Source organism: Lynx rufus, unplaced genomic scaffold (assembly GCF_022079265.1).
Source record: "Lynx rufus isolate CCGP_SWC_20201006 ecotype Redwood Valley unplaced genomic scaffold, mLynRuf1.p SCAF_2, whole genome shotgun sequence".
NCBI classification, from domain to species: Eukaryota; Metazoa; Chordata; class Mammalia; order Carnivora; family Felidae; genus Lynx; species Lynx rufus.
In genome coordinates, this window is record NW_025814834.1 from 180191855 (window position 1) to 180216761 (window position 24907).

General features: G+C 44.2%; 1 protein-coding gene across 1 annotated transcript; it reads right to left on the minus strand.

Moving 5' to 3' along the window:
- Positions 1 to 1217: 1217 nt before the first annotated feature.
- GPX7 (glutathione peroxidase 7) lies at positions 1218 to 7972 on the minus strand. Its single transcript, XM_047082465.1, has 3 exons — positions 7838 to 7972; positions 2928 to 3189; positions 1218 to 1381 (listed from the first exon to the last, which is right to left on the minus strand). The coding sequence occupies exons 1-3, from the start codon at positions 7970 to 7972 to the stop codon at positions 1218 to 1220; spliced, it is 561 nt and encodes a 186-aa protein (XP_046938421.1).
- Positions 7973 to 24907: the final 16935 nt, after the last annotated feature.

Genomic DNA, 24907 nt, shown 5'->3' on the forward strand with positions numbered 1-24907 from the left:
AATAAATAAAAGATACTGCCAAATCACCATCCAAAAACTTATGTCAGTTCATTGTCCCACCAACAGTTACTATGAATGCCCATTTCCCCACATCCTTACCAACTATGAGTATTATCATTTAAAAAATCTTTCCAATTTTAATGAGGCTGAGCATCTTTTCATATCCTTATTATCCATCTACATTATTCTGTGAATGATCTCTTCATATCTTTTGCCTATTTGTTATTGTAGTGTACTTTTGGTCAGTGCGTTCTTACTGGGCAATGATTGGCTTGATAAAAAAAAATTAGGAAGTCTTTGTACCAGATTCCTAACAGTGTTTACTTACCTCCAGGGAGTGAGATATAGAAAACCAGGGAGATACTTTCATTTTTAAAAAATTTTTTAAATGTTTATTTATTTTTGAGAGAGAGAGACAAAGTGTGAGTAGGGGAGGGGCAGAGAAAGAAGGAGACACAGAATCGGAAGCAGGCTCCAGGCTGAGCTGTCAGCACAGAGCCTGATGTGGGGCTTGAACTCACGAACTATGAGACTATGACCTGAGCTGAAGTTGGACGCTTAACGGGCTGAGCCACCCAGGTGCCCAGATACTTTCATTTTTATTTATTATCATCCTGTATTATTTTACATCTATTTGGATTACTTTTTCAATTAAAAAAATAATACAGAGGAAAACAACTACAACAACAAATAAATCTTTGGCCTGGATTCTCAATGGCTGGAAATTCATGTTGGGTGCAAGTTTTTATTGATTACAAGTTATTTTTTGGTTCATATGCAAAAAACATTTATTGAATGCTCCTAGTGAGCTGGCACTGCCCTAGGCACCTTTCATAGGTTGTTCATCCTCATCCTCACAACAGCTCTGTGAGGTAGGAATTGGTCCCATCTTATAGAGTTCTTAACAGGCAGCAGATTATTGCTTGATATACTTCTATTTGCCACATGTTTTCATGGGCTAGAGGTGCTTATTGGCTGGTGATTCATTGGTCAAGAGCTCTCCCTGGCCAGGAGTTCCTAAAGGTTGTTCTAAGACTCAAATACAAAATACCAGATTTTTCCCTCATAGGAAGGATAGGGTACATGGGATAAAAGTGGAGGAAGGAGAGTCCATAGGCCCTCCCTCCGAGCACCATTGAGCACGACTGAGTTTGCTTTGGTCACCATCCAAGGTGTAGGGTGGGGGGAATGGGACAGTGGGAGAGGAGAGAAAGTGGTTATAAGTCTTCTCGCTTCTTCAGGATGAGCTTCCTCACGAGTGCTGTGATCTGGGGCCTGATTTCCTCCACCGACACAGTTGGGTCCCAAGCCCCTACTACCTTTCCATCTGGGGCCACTAGGTACTTCCAGAAGTTCCAGGTGGGCTCCTTCCCAGAAGTCTCTAGAGAAAAAGGAAGAAGGAAAGCAAAATGTGCTTCCCTGTGTCCACTCTCCTGGAATTCCATTATCGGTGTCCATCCTTCCCTTGAAGCAGTTGTTCCATTATTTAGAATTAACTAGAGAGCTTTTTAAAATCCTGATGCCCAGGCCACACCCCAGACTACTTAAATCAGAATCTCTGGTGGTAAGTCTTAGGAATCAGTAATTTTTTTTAAGTTTATTTATTTATTTTGAGAGAGAGTGCAAGTGGGAGAGGGGCAGAGAGAGGGAGAGAATCCCAAGCAGTCTCCATGCTGTCAGTGCAGAGCCCAATACAGGGCTCGATCCTATGAACTGTGAGATCTTGACCTAAGCCCAAACCAAGGGTCAGATGCTTAACTGACTCAGCCACCCAGACGCCCCCAGGCATCAGTATTTTTTTAAAAACTCTCTAGGAGATGCCAATATGGCCCCAAGGTTGAGAACTACTGCTTTAGGATTCTGTGAAGTATTTGATAAAGTAGTATCAGATCCTCCTTTCTTAATGATCTCAAACTACTAAATAGTCTACAGCCTATTCTCTAAGGAAATCTTAATGGTTTCCAAATGTTAGTCTGTGGACTGGTTGCATCTGAATCTTGGTTGTGGGGGTGGGGGGAGGTACTTAAATAAATTCTTGGGCCCTGCTTCAGTAGGTCTCAGACTAAACCACTTTTAAGAGTTCCCAGTTGCTTTTAAAGCACATTTAGGTTTGATCTATAACTATGGGAACTGGAAAGGTACTAATAAAAACACACAGGGGAAAAAAAGCAAATATTAGGATTGACCCATACGGCAAAATTCAAATCTGCATCAGTAAGGGATTTTTTGTGTGCTACACTGTTTTCATTTACTCCTCCAGGTAAATGGGTGGGGGGTGGTAGTGAGGGATGTGAAGGCAATCAGATACACAGCATAGATGGCAAAAATGGAGCCTCCAAAGGAAGAGAAAGGCCCAAGGAAGGAAACAGGACCATAATGATAAGCTTGACCCATGACCTCATTTTGTAGTTCTGAAGCTTCTGGGGATGCAGAGGGGACCTATTTCTGAAATATTAAGATCTGGAATTTTTGCTCTGAAGGTTTCCCTCCATGGTATATGGACTTTGCTCCTAACTCAGGACAGGAGATAACCTGTCAGCCATCTTGGTCAGCCTTCTCCAGACATGTGGCATCCTCTGTCTGCCCTTGGTGTCTCCATCCGAAATCCATAAGCTCGACTAATTCACATAGACTAAATCTGAGGGCCTCAGTCTCCTTTTAAAATCCCTGTGTATGAAAACAGGACCTCAGAGAAGTCTGCTAGAGTGCCCCTGAGGGGGAACTTCAAGGCAGCAGGGGTAGAGGTATCCTCAGGCAGGAATACCTCTCTGTTCATCCTCAAAGATGAGTGCTCGAACAGACCATGAACCTATATGCAGGAGTCTGGAAAGGGCCCCAGGTCACCCAATCAGCAAGTAGTTTCTGCTGCCCAGGGAGCCATGACCTCAGCCAGCTGAGGGAAAGTAAGGGAACAGATCAGGACTCACGGATCAGGTACTTGAAGGCAGGGTGGGCACCAGTGCCAGTAACTGCGACCTTGCTAAACATGGGGAAAGAGACACCATAGGTGCGGCGGGCGAAGCTCTCGATCTCCTTGTTGCTATCGGGCTCCTGCTGGCCAAACTGGTTGCAGGGGAAGGCAAGCACATTGAAGTGATGGGGCCCCAGGTCCCGCTGCAGCTGCTGCAAGGCTCTGTAGTGCTGGTCTGTGAAGCCGCACTCGCTAGCCACGTTCACTACCAGGGACACCTGGGTGGCAAAAACAAAACCCAGATACATACACAGCCCAGTGAAGAGTCATGCACTTTCACATGCCAGACGTGCCCACACGGTGACCACCCCCCAAAAATTAATGCTTTCTCATATATTCAAGAGCACAGTGTATACATATATAAATGTGCAATGCTCTCACAAACACATGCACATAGGCACAAATGAAATCAAACATTCAGGGGCTTGCAGATATGTGTGCATACACATACATGAACATCCATGAGAATAAGCATACAATATACATAAATGGGGATGCATATGCCCCATGACACAAAAATATATTAGCACACATCACACATGCCCACAAACACACACAACACATTTACACAGAGAGGCACACACACTGGTGAGCTCACATCAGGAGGTAATGTGGGGGCACCGGGGTGGCTCAGTTTGTTAAGCATCTAAGTCTTCATTTTGGCTTAGGTCATGATCTCATAATCGTGAGATCGAGCCCCATGTCGGGCTCTGCGCTGAGCATATGGAGACTGCTTAAGATTCTCTCTCTCTCTCTCTCTCTCTCTCTCTTCCCCTCAGCCTTTCTCCCCTGCTGGCATGCTCTCTCTCTAAAATAAAAAAAAAAAAAAAAAATTTAAAAAATTTAAAAAAACTTAAAAAATAAAATTAAAACAAAAAAGGAGGTAATGTGGGGGAATGGAAAGGCAGACCTGGGTTCAATTTCTGGTTCAGTCAACTGGCACTTATCACTTTACATGAGTAATAAACCCTTCTAAGAAACCCACTGTGAACCTGTTGAAGGCAGGAGCCATGTCCTCTTCAGGTCTCAGAAAGTGCTAAATGAATAAGTAAATGTACACACATACACAATCACATGGATATAGAGACAGACGTAGGTTTTCTTCATAAAAGGACCCCATGGCAATCCCTTTCTGCGCCTCTCCCTCCAGCACACAAATACCACTTTCTTGAGTCACTAGACTATTCCTTAAACTTCTTATCGCCTTATAATAAATGCATTTATTTATAGCCTTTAGGTGATACATACAAAGCTGGCTGATAAATACAATTGCTGACAATACAGCAAGTAGAATTTTGGCACCAATGCTGTATACATTGTTAAAGAATTCTTAAATCTTACCCTGTGTCTGTGGAGCCCAGCCCTATCTCTTTGGCCACTTTTTTGGAAGAGCTAGGATTATACTAGCTGGCTCCATAAAGAGGGCCACCTCCCAGAGACAGCCTGGGGCACTGGACATACACTGGCACAAACTGCTCAGGCCAGACAGGCTTTTTCAACCTCAGCACTTGGTCCATTCTTTTCTTCCTTCTTCCTTCCTTCCTTCCTTCCATTTATTTATTTATTTATTTATTTATTTATTTATTTATTTATTTACTTTGAGACAGAGCAAGAGAGCACAAAGCCGGGTAGAGGCAGAGAGAGAGAGAAAATCCCAAGCAGGCTCTCAGCTGTCAGTGCAGAGCCCGAGATGGGGCTCAATCTCATGAACCATGAGATCATGATTGAGCCAAAATCAAGAGTCAGTGCTTAATGGACTGAGCCACCCAGGCACCCCACTGGGCCAGATAATTCTATTATGCAGGGGCTTTCCTATTCATTGTAGGATGTTTAGCAGCATCCCTGGCCTCTACCCACTAGATGTCTAGCTTTAAAAAAAATTTTTTTAATGTTTATTTATTTCTGAGAGAGAGAGAGACAGAGACAGAGTGTGAGCAGGAGAGGGGCAGAGAGAGCTGTCAGTACACAGCCCAATGCGGGGCTCGAACCCATGACCCGTGAGAGTGTGACCTGAGTTGAAGTCGGACGCTTAACCGACTGAGCCACCCAGGTGCCCTGATGTCTAGTTTTGACAATCAAAAATGTCTCCAAACATTGCTGTATGTCTCCTGGGGAGCAAAATCACCCCCAGTTGAGAACTACTGGGCTGGATGATGAGAACTGTTGAGCTGTAACTCCCCTACCCTGCCTCTACCAGATGAGGAAGGACCCAATCTATGGGGCCACAGGCCATTAGAACAACCTCCCCTATCTGTGTCAGCATGTTGTATTCTGCTTGTGGTACTGAGAAACTGGGACCCTTAATTCCCTTCCTTAATTGGGGGTCTTCCTCTTTCTTTTCTGCTGGATCCCTGGGCAGTGAAAGCATTAAAAGTTGCTTTTTTTAACCTATGTCTTGTGCGTCTGCCTACCCTTGGAAGGAGGGAAATCCTGTTTCTAGCTCCATACCTGAAACCAAAAAGTTTCTCCTTAAACTGATCAAAGCATGGATGGACAGAGACACCCAAATATACATAGTTAATTTACATATGTGCATATCAAAGCATAGATACAGACTCAGGCGTGCACATAGAAGCAAGGAAACAAACTATTTGCATGCATACTACACTCAGGCCTGCATGTACATAAGCTCACACCGTAGACAAGCACATTCCCAGGTAGTCACCCATTCATCCATACTCAACACTGATCTAAATGATTGCCTTCCAGTTAGTCACAGGGCATAAACTATACAATCTTGCTCATGGTTTTGTCTCCAGGGCTAGACTCAGTGCCAGGCATGTAGTGGGAGCCAATAAATCTCTTTCAATTTTTAAAAGACAGTGGTAAAATATACATAATGAGCCAGTAATTATTTACAGGTGAATGAATGACCAAGTGGTAGTCCTAGCTTGGATTAACTCAACAGAATCATTTACAGCTTCCCTGGACTATTTCTGGTTTCCCTCTAAACCTGGCAGCTAAGAGCTTGGGCTTTGGAGCTGGACTGCCTATGTTCAAATTCTCACTCTATCTCTTAGCAGGTGTGTGACTTTGTTCTTTTCTTTTTCTTTTTTCCATTTTCTTTCTGATTGATTTCTTGGCTTCTCACTCCTATGCTTTTTAGGATATGCCAGTAACCAAGAGTATGAAAACACTCAGAATTCTGGGATCACTTCTCTGGGTCATTTTTCTCCAGGATTTCTGTTCTTCACATCCTGGGTGCCTTATTCCTTCTGAAAATAAATAAAATTTGTTCTATTTCCATCTTAGCACTTATTACCACTGTACTAGGAATTACCTTGTTCGTTTCTGTTCCTGTTTATTGTCTCTCTCTTCTCCATTGCATATAGGCTCTATTGAAGTGGAAACTTATCTTTTTTGTTCACCACTGTGTCCCAAAGACTGGCCTAGTACTTAGTATACAGTAGGTACTCAATAATAATGAATGAATGAATGAATGAATGAGTGAATGATTGAATGAATAGCAGAGCTAGTCAAGTGCTAAACCTGGAGCTCTCTGTTAAGCTGCACTAGAAGGAAGGAAAGGCCTAACTGGGAATGGGCCCTACTCTTATTGGCTCTTTGTCCTCAGTCCTGGATGAGTTTCCTGCTGGAGCCCACCAAACACAGGTACGGAGCACTCTACCAAGAGCTTCCACACTGTCATCTCATTTGAAATTCACAATACCTTGGGGGACAATCAGGACAAGGAATACTGCCCCCAGCACTACCAGCATATTTGAGCATTTTCAGGTTTAGAAAGTACTTTCTTCACTAAAGACTCGCTCCCAGGAGAAGAATGCTGATAGCCATTTTTGTGTGGTCCATCCAAATCTGGATGCTGTACCTATGTGTTCATTACCAATTCCCCACCTTTCCCACATTAAGGCCCTAGGGCCATCTTGAGAAATGGGGCTCAGAGTGCTCTTCATTATACACAGTGTAACATCTAGGCCTCTGAATATACTGTTCAAGGCCCCTCTCGGTCCCTCCCTACTATCATCAGCCTCATCTTCCACCACTCAGCCTCATGCTGTATACTCCTTCAGGCAGATCTGCTTGAAGGCCACCCACTCCTCCTCCATCCTTCTTGCTGTTTGTTTGCTTTAGAGACTTGGTATGAACAGTTCTTTGCCTGGAAAGCTCTTCTTCGTCTTGCCAAAACTCACTCTTGTTTCAAAGACTCACCCAGGTACATTTCTTCTCTGAGTCCTCCCTGAGAGACTTGGTAATGAGATAGCAGTTAGCCTGGATGGCTCTTGTATCTCAGCCTGAGCTGCCATCTTAGGAGTTTGCCTAGAGAAGTCCACAGATGGATGGGTAGTTCTCTCCAGGCTCTGTGCTTTCTAGAGCTGTATGACCTTTCCTCTGGACCTTCCTGTCCTCTCTAAAGGATGATCTGTGTAAAGGTCGCCGTGCATCTTAACTAACTCCCCCAGCACTGCATATCCATATCCACGGGGTTCTCATTGGACTCAGTATCAGCAACAATCCCAGTTCCAGAGCGGAAACGGGGGATGGGAGAGACAAAGGCGGCAGGATGCTAGGGTTGCCTTTCGACCGGTGCTTGACAAAGGCCTAGCCGAGGCAAGCAGCCTCTGAGAGAGGTCGGGCTCCACTGCCCAAAGTCGCTGCGAGGGAAATCGGCGTAGGCTGGAAGAGTTTCGGGTTTCACTGCGCGCCGAGGCCGTGCCACGTAGTCGCGGGATAGGCTCAGCGCAGGATCTGGGGGCGCCGCACCCCGGGGGAGAATAGCTGGGGGAGTGGGAGCCAGGGCAGGGCTGCGGAACCCCCTCGGGGCCACACCCGTAGGGTCCCGGGCTGCGGGGTTCCCGCAACGGGCCCTGCCCGGGCGGCTCCGAGGCCCCGCCGGCGGACACTCACCGAACCGCGGTACTTCTCCAGCGACACCAACTTGCCCCGGATGTTGACCGCCTTGAAGTCGTAGAAGTCCTGCTCCCGCTGCGCGCAGGCCGCGGCCGATAGGAGCAGCCACGCCAACACCAGTGCACCCACCATGACTCGCTCCCGAGCTGGCGGCTCTGCGAGGGCAAAATCAGGCGGGGGGACCCAGCGTGGGGGGCGGGCGGAGGCGGCACCCGCGCCAGGGGGCCGGCGAGGCTGGACGCGCCCCCTCGCCTTCTGTCCCGCTGGCGGTGGAGCGCGGGGCTCTGGACCTCAGTCTCCCCATCTGCACCGTGGGAGCGTTGGACTGCGCGCCTGTCTCCGACCCCAGAGTCGTGGGTTCAGGCGTCTGACCACTGAGACCGTTCCGACCAGTTGCAGTGAGGCTCCGTCTTGTTTCAGGATGCAGCGACTCGGTAGGGAAAGAGGTGAAAAATTCGATTTGTGAGTTCAACTTTTAATTTGCTCAGTGGCCTTAGGCTGGTCAGGCCACTTCTCTGGGCTTCAGCTTCTCCATTAGTTCAGTGGCGCTAGCCTCCCTCCCTGACGCACCTGGGCAATACAGAATGGGAGTAATAGAAAAAATGGAGGTGAAACTGATGGGAGAAAAAAGAAACAAATGTCAGGCTTCATGCGGCTCTCAGTCTCCAGGCGGAATTCCTGAGGCTTACAAATTGTAACACTCCCGCAGCTCTCTCAAGGACTTCCTTTATTGCTTTACCTCTGTAGCTTTGCTCTTAATAGTGTTACTTTCCCTGATAGCTGTAAACACGCCCCGAGATATATTTGCAATTACCTCCTGAGCATATGGCCCACTGATACACATCTGAAGAGTCCCCAGACTGGTGTTTTACTAGGCACTAGTAAATAACCTTATCGTAGCAGCAGCAGCCCCCCCAAGGTCCTGAAAGCTTTACTTCCAAATTCCTTGGAGATTTAAGCTATCCCTAACCCCCACTAACTAAAAAGTGTATAATCAGTGAGTCTTCACAATCCCAGTGCGGCTCTTTCTGCCCACGGGTCCTGAGTTGTGCTTTGATAAGAGCACTTTTTGCACTGAAAACGTCTCAAGAATTCTTTCTTGACCATTTCCTCCTGGCTCACATCACATCTAAACACTTTGTCTGCTGAATGGTGCTTACAAATTTTAGAGGAATGAATGTGTACGGTCCCTGAAAGAGATGACACAGAGAAAAGGAAGAGAGGACAGAGGGTCTGTTGTAGGTTGGGTGCCAGGGAAGCAGATTCTGAGATAGAGGTTGCAGTGCAGGAATTTACGAGGGAGCCTCCCTGGGATCAACACCTGTGGAAGGGAGGGAGGGAACAGGAGTGGGCACAAGTCCAGAGCTCCATGCAGGTCCAAGGACAGTCTTGGTTGATCCCATGGGGACACTGGAGCTAGAACGGCCCATCAGAGTAGTCCCCAGATAAATGAAAATGGCCAGGCCAAGACTTTATATCCCTGCTACACCTGTCTTTGGATGTGAGGCCATCTGGGCAAGGGTGCGATAGGAGCAAAGGTGACCCTGTCCCTGGAGGGGCTGACAGTTAAAGGCTTTCCACTGACAGCACTCCCAGCAGCCGGTGTCTCAGGTCTTCACTGACGGGAAATCTGGACAGCACATTACAATGTCTCCCACACTCAGAAAACGTGTTCTTGTTGAGGCCACTTTTAGACAAAGAGGCTTGAAGGATGGAATGTAGAAAGGGCCACAGCAACCACCTGGCTGAATATAGACAGGCCCATCAGGCGACCCACTTCAAAATACCCATGGGCCCTAACTGACCAATGGGCTACTTACAACTAGGCACAGTTACCAAAAAAGGGAGAATTCCATATCTGGCCATACCTCTTCATCTTTCCCCTTTAAAAACAGCCCCCACTTGGGGCGCCGGGGTGGTTCAGTTGGTTAAGCATCCAACCCTTGATCTTGGCTCAGGTCATGCTCTCACAGTTCATGAGCTCAAGCCCCATACTGAGCTCCACGCTGACAGTGTAGATAGAGCCTGTTTGGGATTCTCTCTCTCCCTCTCTCTCTGTCTGTCCCCTCCTCACAATACATAAATAAACCTTAAACAAACAAACAAAAATAACAGACCCACCCACTGCCTGTTTGCTGTTCACCCAGCCGCTCCCTTGCTGTGTATTCAATAAACTTCTAGCTGCTTTGTTCTGCCTCCGGTAAATTCTTTCACCGCCTGTGCCACAGGCTTCCACCCTATCGTCACCCCACATCTGGGGGTCCCATCTCATCGGACAGACACACCATTTAAACACCACATTGCTGAGCCGCACCAAATGCCAAGCATGGTGCTGGGTGTGACAGTGTAGCCAGGATGCAAGGGTACAGAGCGCCAGGTTCCAAGGGTCCCAAATAGACCAAGTTTGGCCACTCGTTGCTGACAAAATCCAAAGGCAGAAAGACAAGTGGTGGTGAAACAGGAAAGGAATTTATTTCAGTGAGGACAACACCAGGAAGACAATGGACTAGTGCCTCTCAAAGACTGTCTCCAAAGTGGCAAAAATACATCCAGGTTTATATAAGGAAAATGTAGGACAAAAGTGGGAGGGCACATGCGAATAGGCAGTGACAGTCAAATTGATCATTGTCTTGGAGTCCATCACAGGCAGGGTCTTGCTGGCTCAGGGCAGTCCTGATGGCTTAAGAAAGTAGTTTGGGTTCCCACATCCCAAAGCCGGGATGCTTTGCCTGCAGGGTCTTCCACCTGAGCCAAGGGACAAACTGGATGAAAAACCCAACTGGAAAATTTGAGACCGAAATGGAGGCAGCCAACGTCCACTTTCATGAGAAACCAGGTAAACTGGAGATTTCATGTAATGTGGTAAGAGCTAAGCATTCCTACAGTCATTCAACAAACACTTATTGAGCACCTGGTCTATGCCAGGTTCTGCTTTAGATGCTTCTTGTGCAGTGATGAACAAGACAGCATGGTCCCTACCCAGGGGGAGACAGGTATTAAATAATTCATAAATAGGTCTATAATTACTGCTGTGTTAAGTACCACCTAAACTAACCTGGTAGGAGAGGCAGAAGCAGACTAGGAGGGCTTCCCAGAGGAAGGTCTGAGCTGCATTCTGAAGAATAAGTAGAAATTGGGCAGGTTGAAACAAGGAAGCAAGTTCAAAGATCCTGAGTGAGAGAGAAACATGGTGCATTGAGAAACAAAGAAGGCTAGTCTGGTTGGAGCAGAGAGAGCAAAGGGTAAGGGAAGGTAGTGAGGCAGGTAGGTGTGAGGCCACACAATACCTAGTAGGCCACAGTCAAGATTATGGTCTTTAAGGCAAGAAATGAGGGTGGTTTGTTGTTGTTGTTGTTGTTGTTGTTTAAAGCAGAGTAGTGGTGGTGAGTCCTATGGTGTAGGTGTAGAAAGGTACCTCTGGCTGTTCCAAAGAGAGTGGATAGAAAGGAGAAAGAGTGCATGTGTTCTAGATGCTGAGGTAAAGGAAACTGCGTTTTTGAGGCCTAGAGGTGGTTGCTAACCTAGTAGTCAGGAAAGTCTTCTTGTAGGTGGTAACACTAGAACCATGTCTTCAAAGAGGAATGGGAATTCTCCAGTTTGGGCAAGGGGAGGGCAAAGATGTTGGCCTGAGAGAGCAGTGTCTATGAAGGGGCACAGTCTTCACAAGAGTCTGCTTGGCTGTTGGGATGAGAGGGTGGAGCGTAGATGAGGTGGGAACAGTTATCAGGGGCCAGATGGAGAAGGGTCTTGAGTGCCAAGCCTAGGAGCTTGGACTTCACTCTCCATGCTGTGGTGAGCAAAGTTTGAAGGTGGGCACAAGATTACACAGTTAATGAAACTTAAATCCAGGCCTTCAGACTCAGAACATGGAGTCTTTCTGTACTGCCAGTGTGGCTCTCTCTTCAGGAGCAGACAGCATTATCGGGAGAAGAGGAAGACCAGAGAAAATGTGCTCCAGACAAGGGCCAAGACAGGAATAAAGTGCTCCGGCCTTCCTACTCCCTCCTCCGCCCCACCTCCGTGGGAACCTTGAGCCTGTGATGCTTCTCTGGTATTAAATGGCTCCCGCTTTACTCTGCCCCACAAAGATGTTGATCTCCCTTCCTGCCATCTGTCCCTTTCACTCAGCCTTTCCCTGGATGTCCTAATAACCACGAGTTCTCAAATTCTGCTCCACACAGAGTTTTGCAAGCTTGGCCAAGCTGTTTCCTGTAAAATCCAGATAGGCAGGCATTTCTACTAAGCAGAAAAAAAAAAAAAAAGTTAGAGGTGAAATGTTTCTCAGTTGTAAATTTCTCTTCTGAGGCCTACCCTTCTCCCCTATTCATGCTTTGGAACCCAGTTCAGATATCACCCCCCTGTGGTACTAAATCACTCTCTCTTCTCTGATGCCTTTGTACCTAGTACATTTTCCTCTCAGTGGGCTGATGATAATATTGTGCAGTTGTCCATTTCTGTGGCTTGGGGGCAGGCTGGACTATATCTGAATCATCTTTGTCTCCCTGGTATACATTAGCTACTCAGTAAATATTCATTTTTCATAAACTTTCTTTCATTATTTGTCTGTGCTGGAATCTGATATGAGATGCTATTGATTTTAACCATCAGTGTATGTTTTGTCATTTTATTTTCAGTCCACTATGAATTTTTTTGTGTTTCTGAAAGAGCACACCTATTCCCAAGTGGTCTATCTATACAAGTGGGAGACCCAAGGGCACTGACAAATGCACATACAATTCTTAGCTGAACACCTAGAAGGGTGAGGGACTCCCTCCTGGATCTCCTGTAAAAGCTCAAGGAAGCTTTTAATGGGCATTTAGAATACTCATTAATGTTTTGTTTGTTCATCAAATTGTTGAGAACCTACTATCTACAAAACACATTTTAAGGTCTAGGAGTATAGTAGTTAATAAGACAGACAAAAAAGACAATAATTCTTGAACTTACATTCTAGCAGGGGGAAAAGAATAATAAAAATTGATAATAGGAAACATACATATAACACATTAGATGGTGATAAGCTGGGAAGAGGGATGGAGAATGTGGTGGTAGGGTGGGGAGATTGCAGCTTTAATTCGAATGATCAGGAGGCCTCACTGAGAAAGTGGCATTGGGCAAAGACCTGAAGAAAGAGAGCAAACAATGGGAAAACAAGAAGCAACATTCCAGATAGCAGAAACAGCAAGTACAAAGGCCATGAGGCAGAAGCATGCATAATGTGTTGGGAGAACAGCAAAGGGGCTAGCATAACTGCAGTGGAGTGAGGGGGGGGGAGTAACTGGGGATAACATTAGGGGGGTAATAGGATGGGAAGGGAGCACACACTGTAGGGCCTTATAAGCCATCGTAAAGACATTGGCTTGGAATCTGAGATGTGAAGCTATTGAAGAGTTTTAAGCAAGGGAATGGCATTTCTAATTCATGTTTTAACAGAATCACTCTGACAGCAGTATTGAAGTAAGGAGGCCATTCAGGAGGCTCTTGCAATAATGGATGTGAAGGAAAATGCAGGCCTTCACAAAAGTGATGGCGGTGGAGGTAGTGCAAAGTAGTCAGATTCTGAATATATTTTGAAAGTAGAGGCAAAAGGGTTTCCTGATTGTTGAATGTCACGGGTGGCTTTAAAGTTTTGGCCAGAGCAACTGGAAGAATGAAGTTCTGCTGTTAACTGAAATGAAGATGCCTACAGAGGCAACTGGTTTGGGATGGAAAATCAAGAGCTCAGTTTTGGACCTGTTAAATTTGAGTGGCTTACTAGCAGTGGTATGCTGGTAAACGTTTGACAACTTCTGCGCCAAGGGAAAAAGGTGTGTGTGTGTATATGTGCGCATACACCCATATAAGTGTATTATAAAGTTTACGCATGGCACACGATTCACAAATACTAAAATTTAGTAGTTCTCCCCCTGTCTACGTGAGATATGTTCCAAGACCCACAGTAGATACCTGAAACCATGCATAGTACTGAACCCTACATAAAGCTATGTTTTCTCCTATACATACCTGAGAGAGTTTAATTCACAAATAGGCACAGTAAGAGATTAATAACAAGTGCAAATAATAGAATAGAACAGTTGTAGCGATATAAAAGTTATGTGAATGTGGTCTTTCTCTCTCTATCCAAACCCCTTGTACTGTGTTTGTAACCAGGGAACCGGGGTGCAAGAGCATGTGGCTCCAGGGTCCCCAAAGAGACCAAGTTCAGCCACTGGCAGCTGACAAAATCCAAAGGCAGAGAGAAGGGTGGTGGGGAAACAGGAAAGGGATTTATTTCAGTGAGGCCAACACCAGGAAGACAATAGACCAGCATCTCGAACACTGTCTCCGAAGTGCCGAAAATAACTTCTAGGTTTATATAAGGAAAATGTGCGACAATGGTGGGTGGGTACATGCTGGTGGGCAGTAAAGGTCAGGTTGATCATTATCTTGAGGTCAATCATCATGGGGTCTTGCTGGCTCAGGGCAGTCCTGATTGCTTGAGGGGGTATTTTGGGTTCCCATCAGAGGATGCTTTGCGCACAGAGTCTTTTGCTTGAGTTAAGTAAGAGAAAGCTGGAAAGGGTTCCTGGGTGGCTCAGTCGGTTGAGCATTCGACTTCGGCTCAGGTCATGATCTCATGGTTCATGAGTTCAAGTCCTGCCTCGGGCTCTGTACTGACAGCTCAGAGCCTGGAGCCTGCTTTGGATTCTGTCTCTCTCTCTCTCTCTCTCTCTCTCTCTCTCACTCTATCTCCCTCTCAAGAAATAAATAAACATTAAAAAAGAGAAAGCTGGAAAAAAGAGCTTAATGTGTGAAAGTACAGACTGAGGTCAAAATACAGGTAGTTGGAAGTCCCCTTTTCACCCTTCTTGTGATTATGTGAGAAAATAAAATGCCTGTAGGATGAGAGGAGGTGAGGTAAACAATTAGGCATTTGTGATGTAGCATTAGGCAAAAATTGACCTTTTGGTGGTACATCAGAAGGAGGACTGTCTAGGGTGCCTGGGTGGCTCAGTCAGTTAAGCGTCCGACTTCAGGTCAGGTCATGAGCTCATGGTTTATGAGTTTGAGCCCCATGATCTTGCAGTTCATGATTTTGAGCCCCATGTTGGGCTCTGTGCTGACGGCTCAGAGCCTGGAGCCTGCTTCAGATCCTGTGTCTCCCTCTCTCTCTGCTACTTTCCCACTTGGCACTTTGTCTCTCTCTCTCAAATAAATAAACATTCTTAAAAATTAAAAAAAAAAAAAAGGAGGACTGTCTTTTTCTAGACTGCCTTTGACCCAGGATAAGTGAAAATGCAAAGGCAAAAACTTGGATGAGGGAAGACTACTTTATATAATATTTCCTATCACAGGGGAGCCTCGGTGGCCATGGTTTGTGAGTTCAAGCCCCACATTGGGCTCTCTGCTATTAGGGTGGAACATTCTTCACATCTGCCCCTGCTCGCCTCCATTTGCTCTCTCTCAAAAAATAAATAAACATTTTTAAAAATTAAAAAAAATGCTCTTTATCATAAATTCCAAATTTGTTCTAACAGAATGTTTTGATTTTTGCCAAACTTTTTTTTTTTTTTAAAGTAATCTCTACACCCAACATAGGGCTTGAATTCATGACTCCAAGATCAAGAGTCACAGGCTCTACTGACAGAGCCAGCCAAGCACCACGATTTCACTAAACTTGTATCTGTAGCCATTTAATGGTTGCAAATTGCTGAACAAGTATAGTTTCAAGGTTCAGCCATAAAAAAGAATGAAATCTTGCCTTTTGCAAGGATGTACAATGACAATGACCTCTAGAGAGTGTAATGCTAAGTGAAATAAGTCACAGAGAAAGACAAATATCACATCATTTCACTCATATGTGGAATTTAAAAACAAAACAAACAAACAAGGAAAAAAAAAAGAGACAACCCAAAAAACAGACTCTTAACTACAGAGAACAAACAGATGATCACCAGAGTAGGTGGGTGGGTGAAGGGGTGAAATAGGTGAAGGGGATTAAGAGTACACTTACCATGATGAGCACTGAGTAATGTATAGAATTGGTGAATCACTATATGTACACCTGAAACTGATATAACACTGTAGTGGAATTAAAACAAAAATTGAAATTTAAGAGAAGTATAGTCCAAGGTGAATATTGGTTGATATTTGTTCACATTAACAGTAAGATGGGGGGGTGCCTGGCTGGCTCAGTCGGTAGAGTATGTAGCTCTTGATGTCAGAGTCATGAGTTCAAGCCCCACAGTGTGTGTAGAGCCTACTTAAAAACAAACAAACAAAAACCAAATAGTAAGATGAAAGTGAAACAATAAAGACTAATGTTGGAATTTCACTAGTCAATGACACACATGATTGCTTTGCTGACTCAGATAGTAGTTTTTCAATATTAGAAGAATAATTCCTCAATTTTTTAATGTTATTTACAGTGTAATAGCTACAGATACAATGCAGTCTAAATTTAATCTGCATTATTAATATGTTTTACATCACTTTCTTAAGTATAGGCAATCAACATAGTAATAGGTCAAACTCTGGTAGTATTTTGCCTATTTCTGTGGTGTGATACTCTCACTATGGCTGGTTTTGGAGCTACCAACATAATGTCACTAAATGTGGAGTTAGGAAAAGATGTAAGAATACTACACCATTATATAGTATTTCCACAATACAGAGAGAATAGATGTAAATAACACCAAGAGCATAGAAAATAATAAAATAAAGTAATTAGAAAATGATGAGTTTTGAATTTTACCTTATACTATAATTTATTTAATTTTAAGTTTACATAATTTAAGTGTTAGTAATGACTGTGTTTAACAAGAGGCTGGAAAAATTCCTGAAAATATAACAATTGGCTCTAGAACACTACTCCTTTCTCTAGTTAGGTTGGATATCTCAGTCTGGACTTGGAGGAGAGCTCTAGGTCAGAGGTATAAATTTGGGAGTGGATAGCATATGGAGTACTTAAAGCCAGGATACTGAATCTTGATGGAGAGTTGGTGTAGATAGACGGGAGAACTGAGAACAGTTCTTGGGACTCCATCATTCAGCATCGGGGAGATGAAGAAGACATCAGAAAAGTGGGAGGGAACCAGAAGAGGTGACTTAACAGAGTAGCTAGAAGAACAGGAACCAATAGAGTGCAGTATCATGGGAGCCAAGTGGCAAAATTGTTCCAAGATGGAGCTTTTATTTATTTATTCATTTATTTATTTATCTATCTATTTATCTATCTATTTATTTATTTGTATCTTTTTGTTTTTTGTTTTTTTTTAATTTTTAATTTTTAAATTTTATTTTGTTTTGTTTTACCAAGCAGTCATTAACTAGTCAAATGCTGCTGATCTAGTAAGATTAGGACTGAGAAGTGAACATTGGGTTTAGCAATTTGTTCTTAACCAATAAAGAGAATCAAACAAAAATACAATATTTTCATGCCTTTTTGGCATTACTCATGCTGCTCTCTCTGACATTTTTCCCCCTTCCTTATCCTTAGAGCAAGCTCCCATCTTGCTTCCAGGCTTTATCAGAGTCTCAATAGGAAACAGATGACACACTCAGATTAGGACAATTAGACAAAGGTTTATTTACAAAGGGACTAGTTTAAAACATGTGGGTGGAGTATAGAGGAAGACAAGGGATAGTTCAAGAACTATGTGATCTGTTACACCCCTTGACCTGAAGGGTGGGGAGAGGGAGGAGAGATTTCAGAAACTGCAAGAGTACTGTTCATCTAGCCATCGTGAAAGGGACACTTACTTTCAAAAAAGGTTCACAGCCAGGGGCACCTGGGTGGGTAAATAGGTTAAGCATTGACTTCAGCTCAGGTCACAATGTCAACTGTTCTGGAGGTGGAGCCCCACATGGAGCCCAGCGTGGAGCCTGTTGGGCTCTGTGCTGACAGTGAGGAGCCTGCTTGGGATTCTCTCTCTCTGCTCCTCCCCTGCTCATGCATGTGCTCTCCCTCTCTCAAAATAAATAAAAACAAAACTTAGAGGAAAAAAAAAGGTTCACACCACAAGGGAAACTTGCAGGAAGTAGTCAGGGAATTCATTATCAAGCCCTCCCTCTCACCAATCCTCTGCAAGGGTGTTGGCCCAGACCTAAGTGGAAAGTGGAAGCCAGAGAGCAAAGGAGCCAATTGACCTGGTCTCCACAGGTTCAGTGTACTGGGCAGACGGTGGGTGGACAGTGGCTCTAAAAGCCAAACAGAAGGTATCCAGCACACAAACCCAGCTCAGAAAACAATTTCTGAGGCTTTTCTCAACGTTTGTTTAAAAATTATTTTTATTTTTAATTCTTTTATTTTAGAGAGATAGCATGCAAGCAGGGGAGAAGGGCACAGGGAGAGAGAGAGAGAAAGAGAAAGAGAGAGAATCTCAGGCAGGCTCCACACTTGGAGCATGGAGCCCGATGTGGGGTTTGATCCCACAACCCTGAGATCAGGACCTGAGCTGAAATCGACTTGAATGTTCAACCAACTGAGCCACCCAGATGCTCCTTTTTTAATTTTATTTTTGAGTAATCTCCACACCCAACCTGGGGCTCAAACCCACAACCCTGAAGGTCAAGAGTTGCATGCTTCACTGACTGACCAACCAGGCACCCACCCCTCTCAACATCTTTAGGTAGTTAGGAGTGCCTATTCTAAGCCTCCCTTTAACATAGTACTTAATGCTGTATTGCAATCCTGGCTGCACCTTAGAATCACCCGGGGAGTTTTTTAAAAATATTGATGTCCAGGGGCGCCTGGGTGGCTCAGTCGGTTAAGCGCCCGACTTCAGCCCAGGTCACAATCTCGCGGTCTGTGAGTTCGAGCCCCGCGTCAGGCTCTGAGCCATCAGCCCAGATGGGCTCAGAGCCTGGAGCCTGCTTCCGATTCTGTGTCTCCCTCTCTCTCTGCCCCTCCCCCGTTCATGCTCTGTCTCTCTCTGTCTCAAGAATAAATAAACGTTAAAAAAAAATTTTTTTTTTTTTAAATATTGATGTCCAGTCCCATTCCAGACCAATTGAATCAGAAAGTCTGGGGGTAGGTCCTCAACATTAATGCTTTTTAAAAATCCTCCAGGTGATTCTAAGGTGCAGCCAGGATTGAGAAACACTGCTGTGTTGTCATTGCCTACCTACCTATGTTTCATTGAGGAGTGTCTGAGTACTTTGAGGGTAAGATCATGTCTTTAACGTGCAGCATGGAACCTGATACAGGGCAGGTGCTCAGGACATGAAAGTTCACATTACAGAGTGTGAGGACTTCACATTTGTGTAATTTTGTTAGGATTGTGGTATATATGTCACCTACGGTATTGTTTTCAATCTGCAAGTTGCAACCCCTTAGTAGGTCATAGACCAGCACGGGGGAAAAATTGAATACAAATTCAAGAGTAGGTGACATATAGTAAGGGTTAGTGTAGTGTTTTGAAACAGGTATGGGTGATCCAGATTGCAACATAAACTGTGTCTGCTGTGAATTGCATTCACAATGCTTGAAATCCAGTGACCTAGGACAAGTAATCTCTCTGTGCTTCTGTTTACCTATCTTTAAAAAAAAAAATTTTTTTTAACGTTTATTTTTGAGAGAATGAGACAGAGTGCGAGTGGGGGAGGGGCAGAGAGAGAAGGACAGAATCTGAAGCAGGCTCCAGGCTCTGAGCAAGCGTTCAGCACAGAACCCAACGCGGGGCTCCAGCCCACGAACCTGAGATCGTGACCTGAGCTGAAGTCAGATGCTCAACTGACTGAGCCACCCAGGCGCCCCTCCCTATCTTTTAAAATAGAATCATAGTACCTCCTATCTCATGGGATTGTAATGAAGATTAAATGAAGTAATACATGTAAAGTGCTTGGTGTCTAGCAGAGTACATAATCAACAGTACCTGTTTTATTGTTCGACAACAAAAACACTTTTTAAAAGAATATAAAATTTTAGTGGTGCCTGGGTGGCTCAGTTGGTTGAGTGTGCGACTCTTGGTTTCAGCTCGGGTCATGATGTCATGGTTGGTGAATTCCAGCCCTGCATCGGACACTGCTGAGTCTGCTTGGGAGTCTCTCTCTCCTTCTCTCACTGCTCCTCCCGTGCTCGTGCTCGCTGTCTTTCTGTCTCAAAAATAAATAAACTTATAAAAATGTTTAATAAATAAATAAATGAAATTTTATTTATCCTGCAATTACTGCTGTACAATATTAGGCATACAGGTAGATAAGAGCTTTTTTTTCTTAACTCAGTTATTATTGGAAAATGCTATGGCAATAAATAACTTTTTACAAATAGGAAGCTGTGTACCCGACCGCTTTCCTTTTCTTGAGGTCAGGAATGTTGTGGGGCCTGATTGGGGTGGTGGAGGTGCTGCCTTAGATTCTATCTGTGGCTAGGTCCTATTAATATCTCTACTGCTTCTGACCGGTGCCCACAGGCTATCTCTGCACCTGCTCTTGGAAAATTAGTACAGCTCTGTTTAGAGGTCTTAGGAGTAGGGACTAAGCAGGGCTTACTTGTTTGAATATCCAAAACACTTAACACCATACCTGTTACTCAATAGATAGGCTAAACTATTGATAACTGTTGTGTGACCTTGATCAAGTCACACACTCTGCACCAGAGTTTCCTGTGTATACAGTGAGAGAGATTGAATGGAAGTTAGAGATAAAGGAACCTCTGATTTTACAAGTGAGGAAGCTAAGACTCAACTAGGGGAAGGGACTTATGCAAGTTCACATGACAAGTTGGTGGAGAGGCAGAGGTTACAGTTGAAGTCTCTCCGTTCCATGGTAGAGCACTTTCTATGGTATTGTATTGTCAATCCAATTGTAAAATCCTGGCATGCAGTTAGAGTCAACAAACAAAAGATACATATAGCAGCAGGGATAGATCTTGAAAAATATAGTGTGTTGTGCAAAAGTAAGATACAGAGTGGGATACATAATTCGATGCCATTTGCATAAATGTAAAATATGTGCCCACAATATGAAAATGCACATTTTTTCAAGAACAATATAAACCAGTTGCACAGTCAATACTTTAAAGAGTTACCTGCAGGGGTAGGGAGAGGAAATAGGGTAAAAGAGAATCGATAGGGGCATCCAGCTGGCTCAGTTCAGAGAGCATGCAATTTTTGATCATGAGTTCAAGCCCCATGTTGGGTGTAGAGATTATGTTAAAAAAAGAGAGAGAGAGAGGGAGAGAGGATAAATAAATGAATGAATGAATGAACGAATGAATAAGAGACAGGCCTTCAAGGCCAAAGAAGACAACTGAGTAATACGTTTACCTCAACTATCTGCACTTAAAATTTAAAAATAAAATAAAATAGGGGCTCCTGGATGGCTCAGTTGGTTAAGTGTCAGACTCTTGGTTTCTACTCAGGGCATGATCTTATGGTTTGTGAGTCCAAGCCTTGCATTGGGCTCTGTGCTGACAGTGTGGAGCCTGCTTGAGATTCTCTCTCCCCCTGTCTCTCTGCCCCTACCCCACTCATTCTTGCTTTCTCTCTCTCAAAAATAAATAAATAAACTTAAAATAAAATAAAATACTATAATTTCTGCCTTTTGGGGGGATTTTATTTCTAACAGTATATGTAAAATGTAAAGCAGATAGGTGTCATTGATTTCTTTCTTTTTTCTTTTTTTTTCAACGTTAATTTGATTTTTGAGAAACAGAGACAGAGTGTGAGTGTGGGAGGGGCGGAGAGAGAGAGGGAGACACAGAATCCAAAGCAGGCTCCAGGCTCTGAGCTGTCAGTACAGAGCCCGACACGGGGCTTGAACTCATGAACCATAAGATCATGACCTGATCTGAAGTCAGATGCTTAACCTACTGAGCCACCCAGCCTGTTTTGTTTTGTTTTGTTTTGTTTTGTTTTGTTTTGTTTTGTTTTTTAGAGAGAGAGAGAGAGCGCAGGTGAACCAGGGAGAGGGGCAGAGGGGAAGAGAGAAAGAGAGAGAGAGAGAGAGAGAGAGAGAGAAAGAGAGAGAATCTTAAGCAGGTTCCATGCTCAGCATGGAGCCCAATGCTGGGCTCAATCCCACAACCCTGGGATCATGACCTAAACTGAACAAAATCAAGAGTTGGACACTCAACCAACTAAGCCACCCAGGTACCCAAGTGTCATTGATTTCTAAAAATCTTCCCTTCCTCTCCTTAGCCTCTATCCTCAATTAGGCCTCAGTGTCTCTCATTTGGACTCCTGGAGCAGCTTTCTCCTTGGTCTCCCTGCCTCCACTTTCTCCCCATCCAATCCAATGCAATTTTCCACAGAGAAACCAGAATTATCTTTCTCACACAAAAATCTGATCATGGTTCTCCTTTGTTTAAATACTCTTCAGTGACTTAGCCTGTGACCAAACAATATATCTTTTTCCATCTAGCTTCTTTCACTCATCATAGGTCATTTGATTATCCATTCTGTTACATTATGAGTTTTTTTGAGGAAAGAGACAGTGTTTTATTAATCTCTAAATCTCCAATAGCTAGCCCAAGGCTTGGCACTTGGTGGGAGCCCAGTGAGTATTTGAGGAATGAACGGATGCATGATTCCCCTGAGACTTTGTAATTAAACTGGCCATTTCCCCATCGTCAGTGGGGCCCCAGCTTCAGATCCCTGGGTGATGCAGGTGAGTTGCTAGGCAACAGCATGAGGTTGGCTCTGGGGTCACAGTGGAGAGTGTGCAATGGAGGCCGAGGCTGAGGTAATTAGAAACACTTCTATTCAGCAGCCTCTGAACTGCCTCTGGTTTTGCCCCTCCAGCCCATCCCCCACACAGCTGCAGGATAGATCTTTCTAAAACAAGCATAGACCATAGCACTCCCCTATTCCAAAACCTTTGGGCTGTCAGTTGAGGAAACTAAGGTTCAGAGATTTGAAATAACTTGCCCAATGTCCACATAACAAGTAAAGTGCAGAGCTAAACCCAGGTTTTTCTGATTCAAAAACCCGAGACCTTTCCAGTATTTTGATTTTGGACGAGTTAAATTTGGGGTGCCCACAAGTCATCAAGTGGAGAGATCCAAGAGTCCATGGGTCACATTGCTGCCCTTCCCATCAAAGCCTTTCATGGAGTAGGTGCTTCAGCAACAAACAAAACATATAAGGCTAGGAGACCAGTTCCCTGTCAGAAAAGGGATAATCTTGAAGGTTCCATCCAATTTCTTATATGGAGTTTCAATTAGTGTGCTTTGATCCAGAGAGCAGCAACATCAGGACTCCAGAGCCTGTCTCCTGACTTCACTGATCCCAGAAAGGCACAACAGAGTGGTAAGCACTTGACTCAGACTGGAAGAACAGAGGAGAGTTGTCAGGAAAGGATTCTAGGACAAAGGGATGTTTTGAACAATGAGTAGAAGACCAGGTAAAGATAAGGGGAATGTGATAGGGACAGTTCAAATGTCTGGATGTGTACATTTAGGAGAGATTTGATAATGCCTACTTTTCTGGGTGAAATTATAGTTCTTTAAAGTATTCATTCAATAATTCATTCCACAAATATTTCTTGGTTGAGCCATGTACCCTATACTTCAACCACACTGAATTTCTCACTGTTCCTTACACAATAAACAAAAGTGCTGTCCCTCTCTAACATTTGCATACACACACAGTTCTATGGGAAACCATGGCAATAAGTCTTAGTCCAGATGAAGGAAGGAAAAAGGGCGTGTGAAGGAAGGCTTCCAGGAGGAAGTATCTTCCAAACAGATGCCAGAAACGTGTGTGGGGTGAACCAGTTCAGGAAAGGGGAGCAGGGAACTGGTCTAATTAGGGGGTCAACATGTGTAAAAGCTCAGAGGCAGCCTGGTGCATTTAGACTGGAAGGAGCTTCTTGTGGCAAATTCCTGCACATTCCTCTTTTCCACTCAAACATGTCCCCTGTCCTTGTGGAACTGCTCCCAATTATCCCAGGGAGACTTGCATCCTTTCCTATTTCCTGAAGCCTTACAATGTCTTTTCTTAGAAGATTCATTACATTATATTATCATTTATCTAAATTGTAATGTTTTGTCTATTCTCCTAAAGACCAGGAGACTATGTCTGATTCGGCTTTGTGACAGCCAACAGTGGCAATTAGTAAGTGTTGTTGAATGACTGAAGGAATTAACAAACTCTTTATATGTCTTTCTTTTCCACTGAACTATGTGCTGCTCAGGGGCAGGGATCCTATCTAATACATCTCTCAGAACTCTTTAGCTTTTGAGTATAGTGAAGAGTGCACAGGCTTTCAGGGACAGACAAGGGGCAGATGTCATTTGAATCAGGTATTAGCCATATGACCTTAAACTTCCTTGCCTTCAGTTTCCCAATGGTCAAGTGAAGCAATAATTCCATCCTCACAAGGCTTCTGTGAAAGATGAATGGAAAAAATGTGTATGACGTGCCTAGCATAATACTCAGCACATAGTTTTATTTTTCCTCAATGTTTGTTTGTTTTGAGAGAGAGAGAGAGCGAGAGAGAGCACGGGGGAGGGGCAGAGAGACTGGGGAGAGGGGGAGAGAGAGAATCCCAGTGCAGAGCCCAATACGGGGCTCGTCTCACGATCCCCATGAAGTCATGACCTAAGCTGAAATCAAGAGTTGATGTTTAACTGAGCCACTCAGGTACCCCTACTCAGTGCATAGTAAATGCTGGTTGCATGAATGGGCAGATAGGTGTATGGCAGTGGTTGAAGAGAAGGGATAGGAAAAGAAAAACAAGGAAAAGATGATTCCCTTCCAACCCCAGATGAAAGAGGCTTATTTTCCCCTCATCACTGAGAGATGAAGCACTGTGCCTCCCACTCAGGGACCCCAAATTCCAATTTACAACCCTCTAACTCAGTGTTACATGCTCAGTCCCCTTTAGACCTTCCCACTTTCCCCATTGTCTTTTCATTCTATCTCTGAGTGTGATTTCATCTCCCCACACAGGAAGTCCTTGGCAAACAAGGATCAGGATGAATTAATACCTTTGGCTCCTCAGTGCCTGGTACAATGCCTGGCACATGGGGAATGAGTGTGATGAAAAGGCAACCTACTGAATGGGAGAAGATATTTACAAATTATATATCTGATGAGGGGTTAATAGCCAAAATATATAAAGAACTTATACAATGCAACGCCA

Excerpts from the sequence above, each read along its gene's own strand:
- GPX7 (XM_047082465.1), bottom strand. The coding sequence starts at position 7,972 with ATGGTGGGTGCACTGGTGTTGGCGTGGCTGCTCCTATCGGCCGCGGCC. Across the intron at positions 3,190-7,837 it reads TGGAGAAGTACCGCGGTTCG|GTGTCCCTGGTAGTGAACGT; the intron begins GTGAGTGTCCGC and ends TTTGCCACCCAG. Across the intron at positions 1,382-2,927 it reads TGCCTTCAAGTACCTGATCC|AGACTTCTGGGAAGGAGCCC; the intron begins GTGAGTCCTGAT and ends CTTTTTCTCTAG.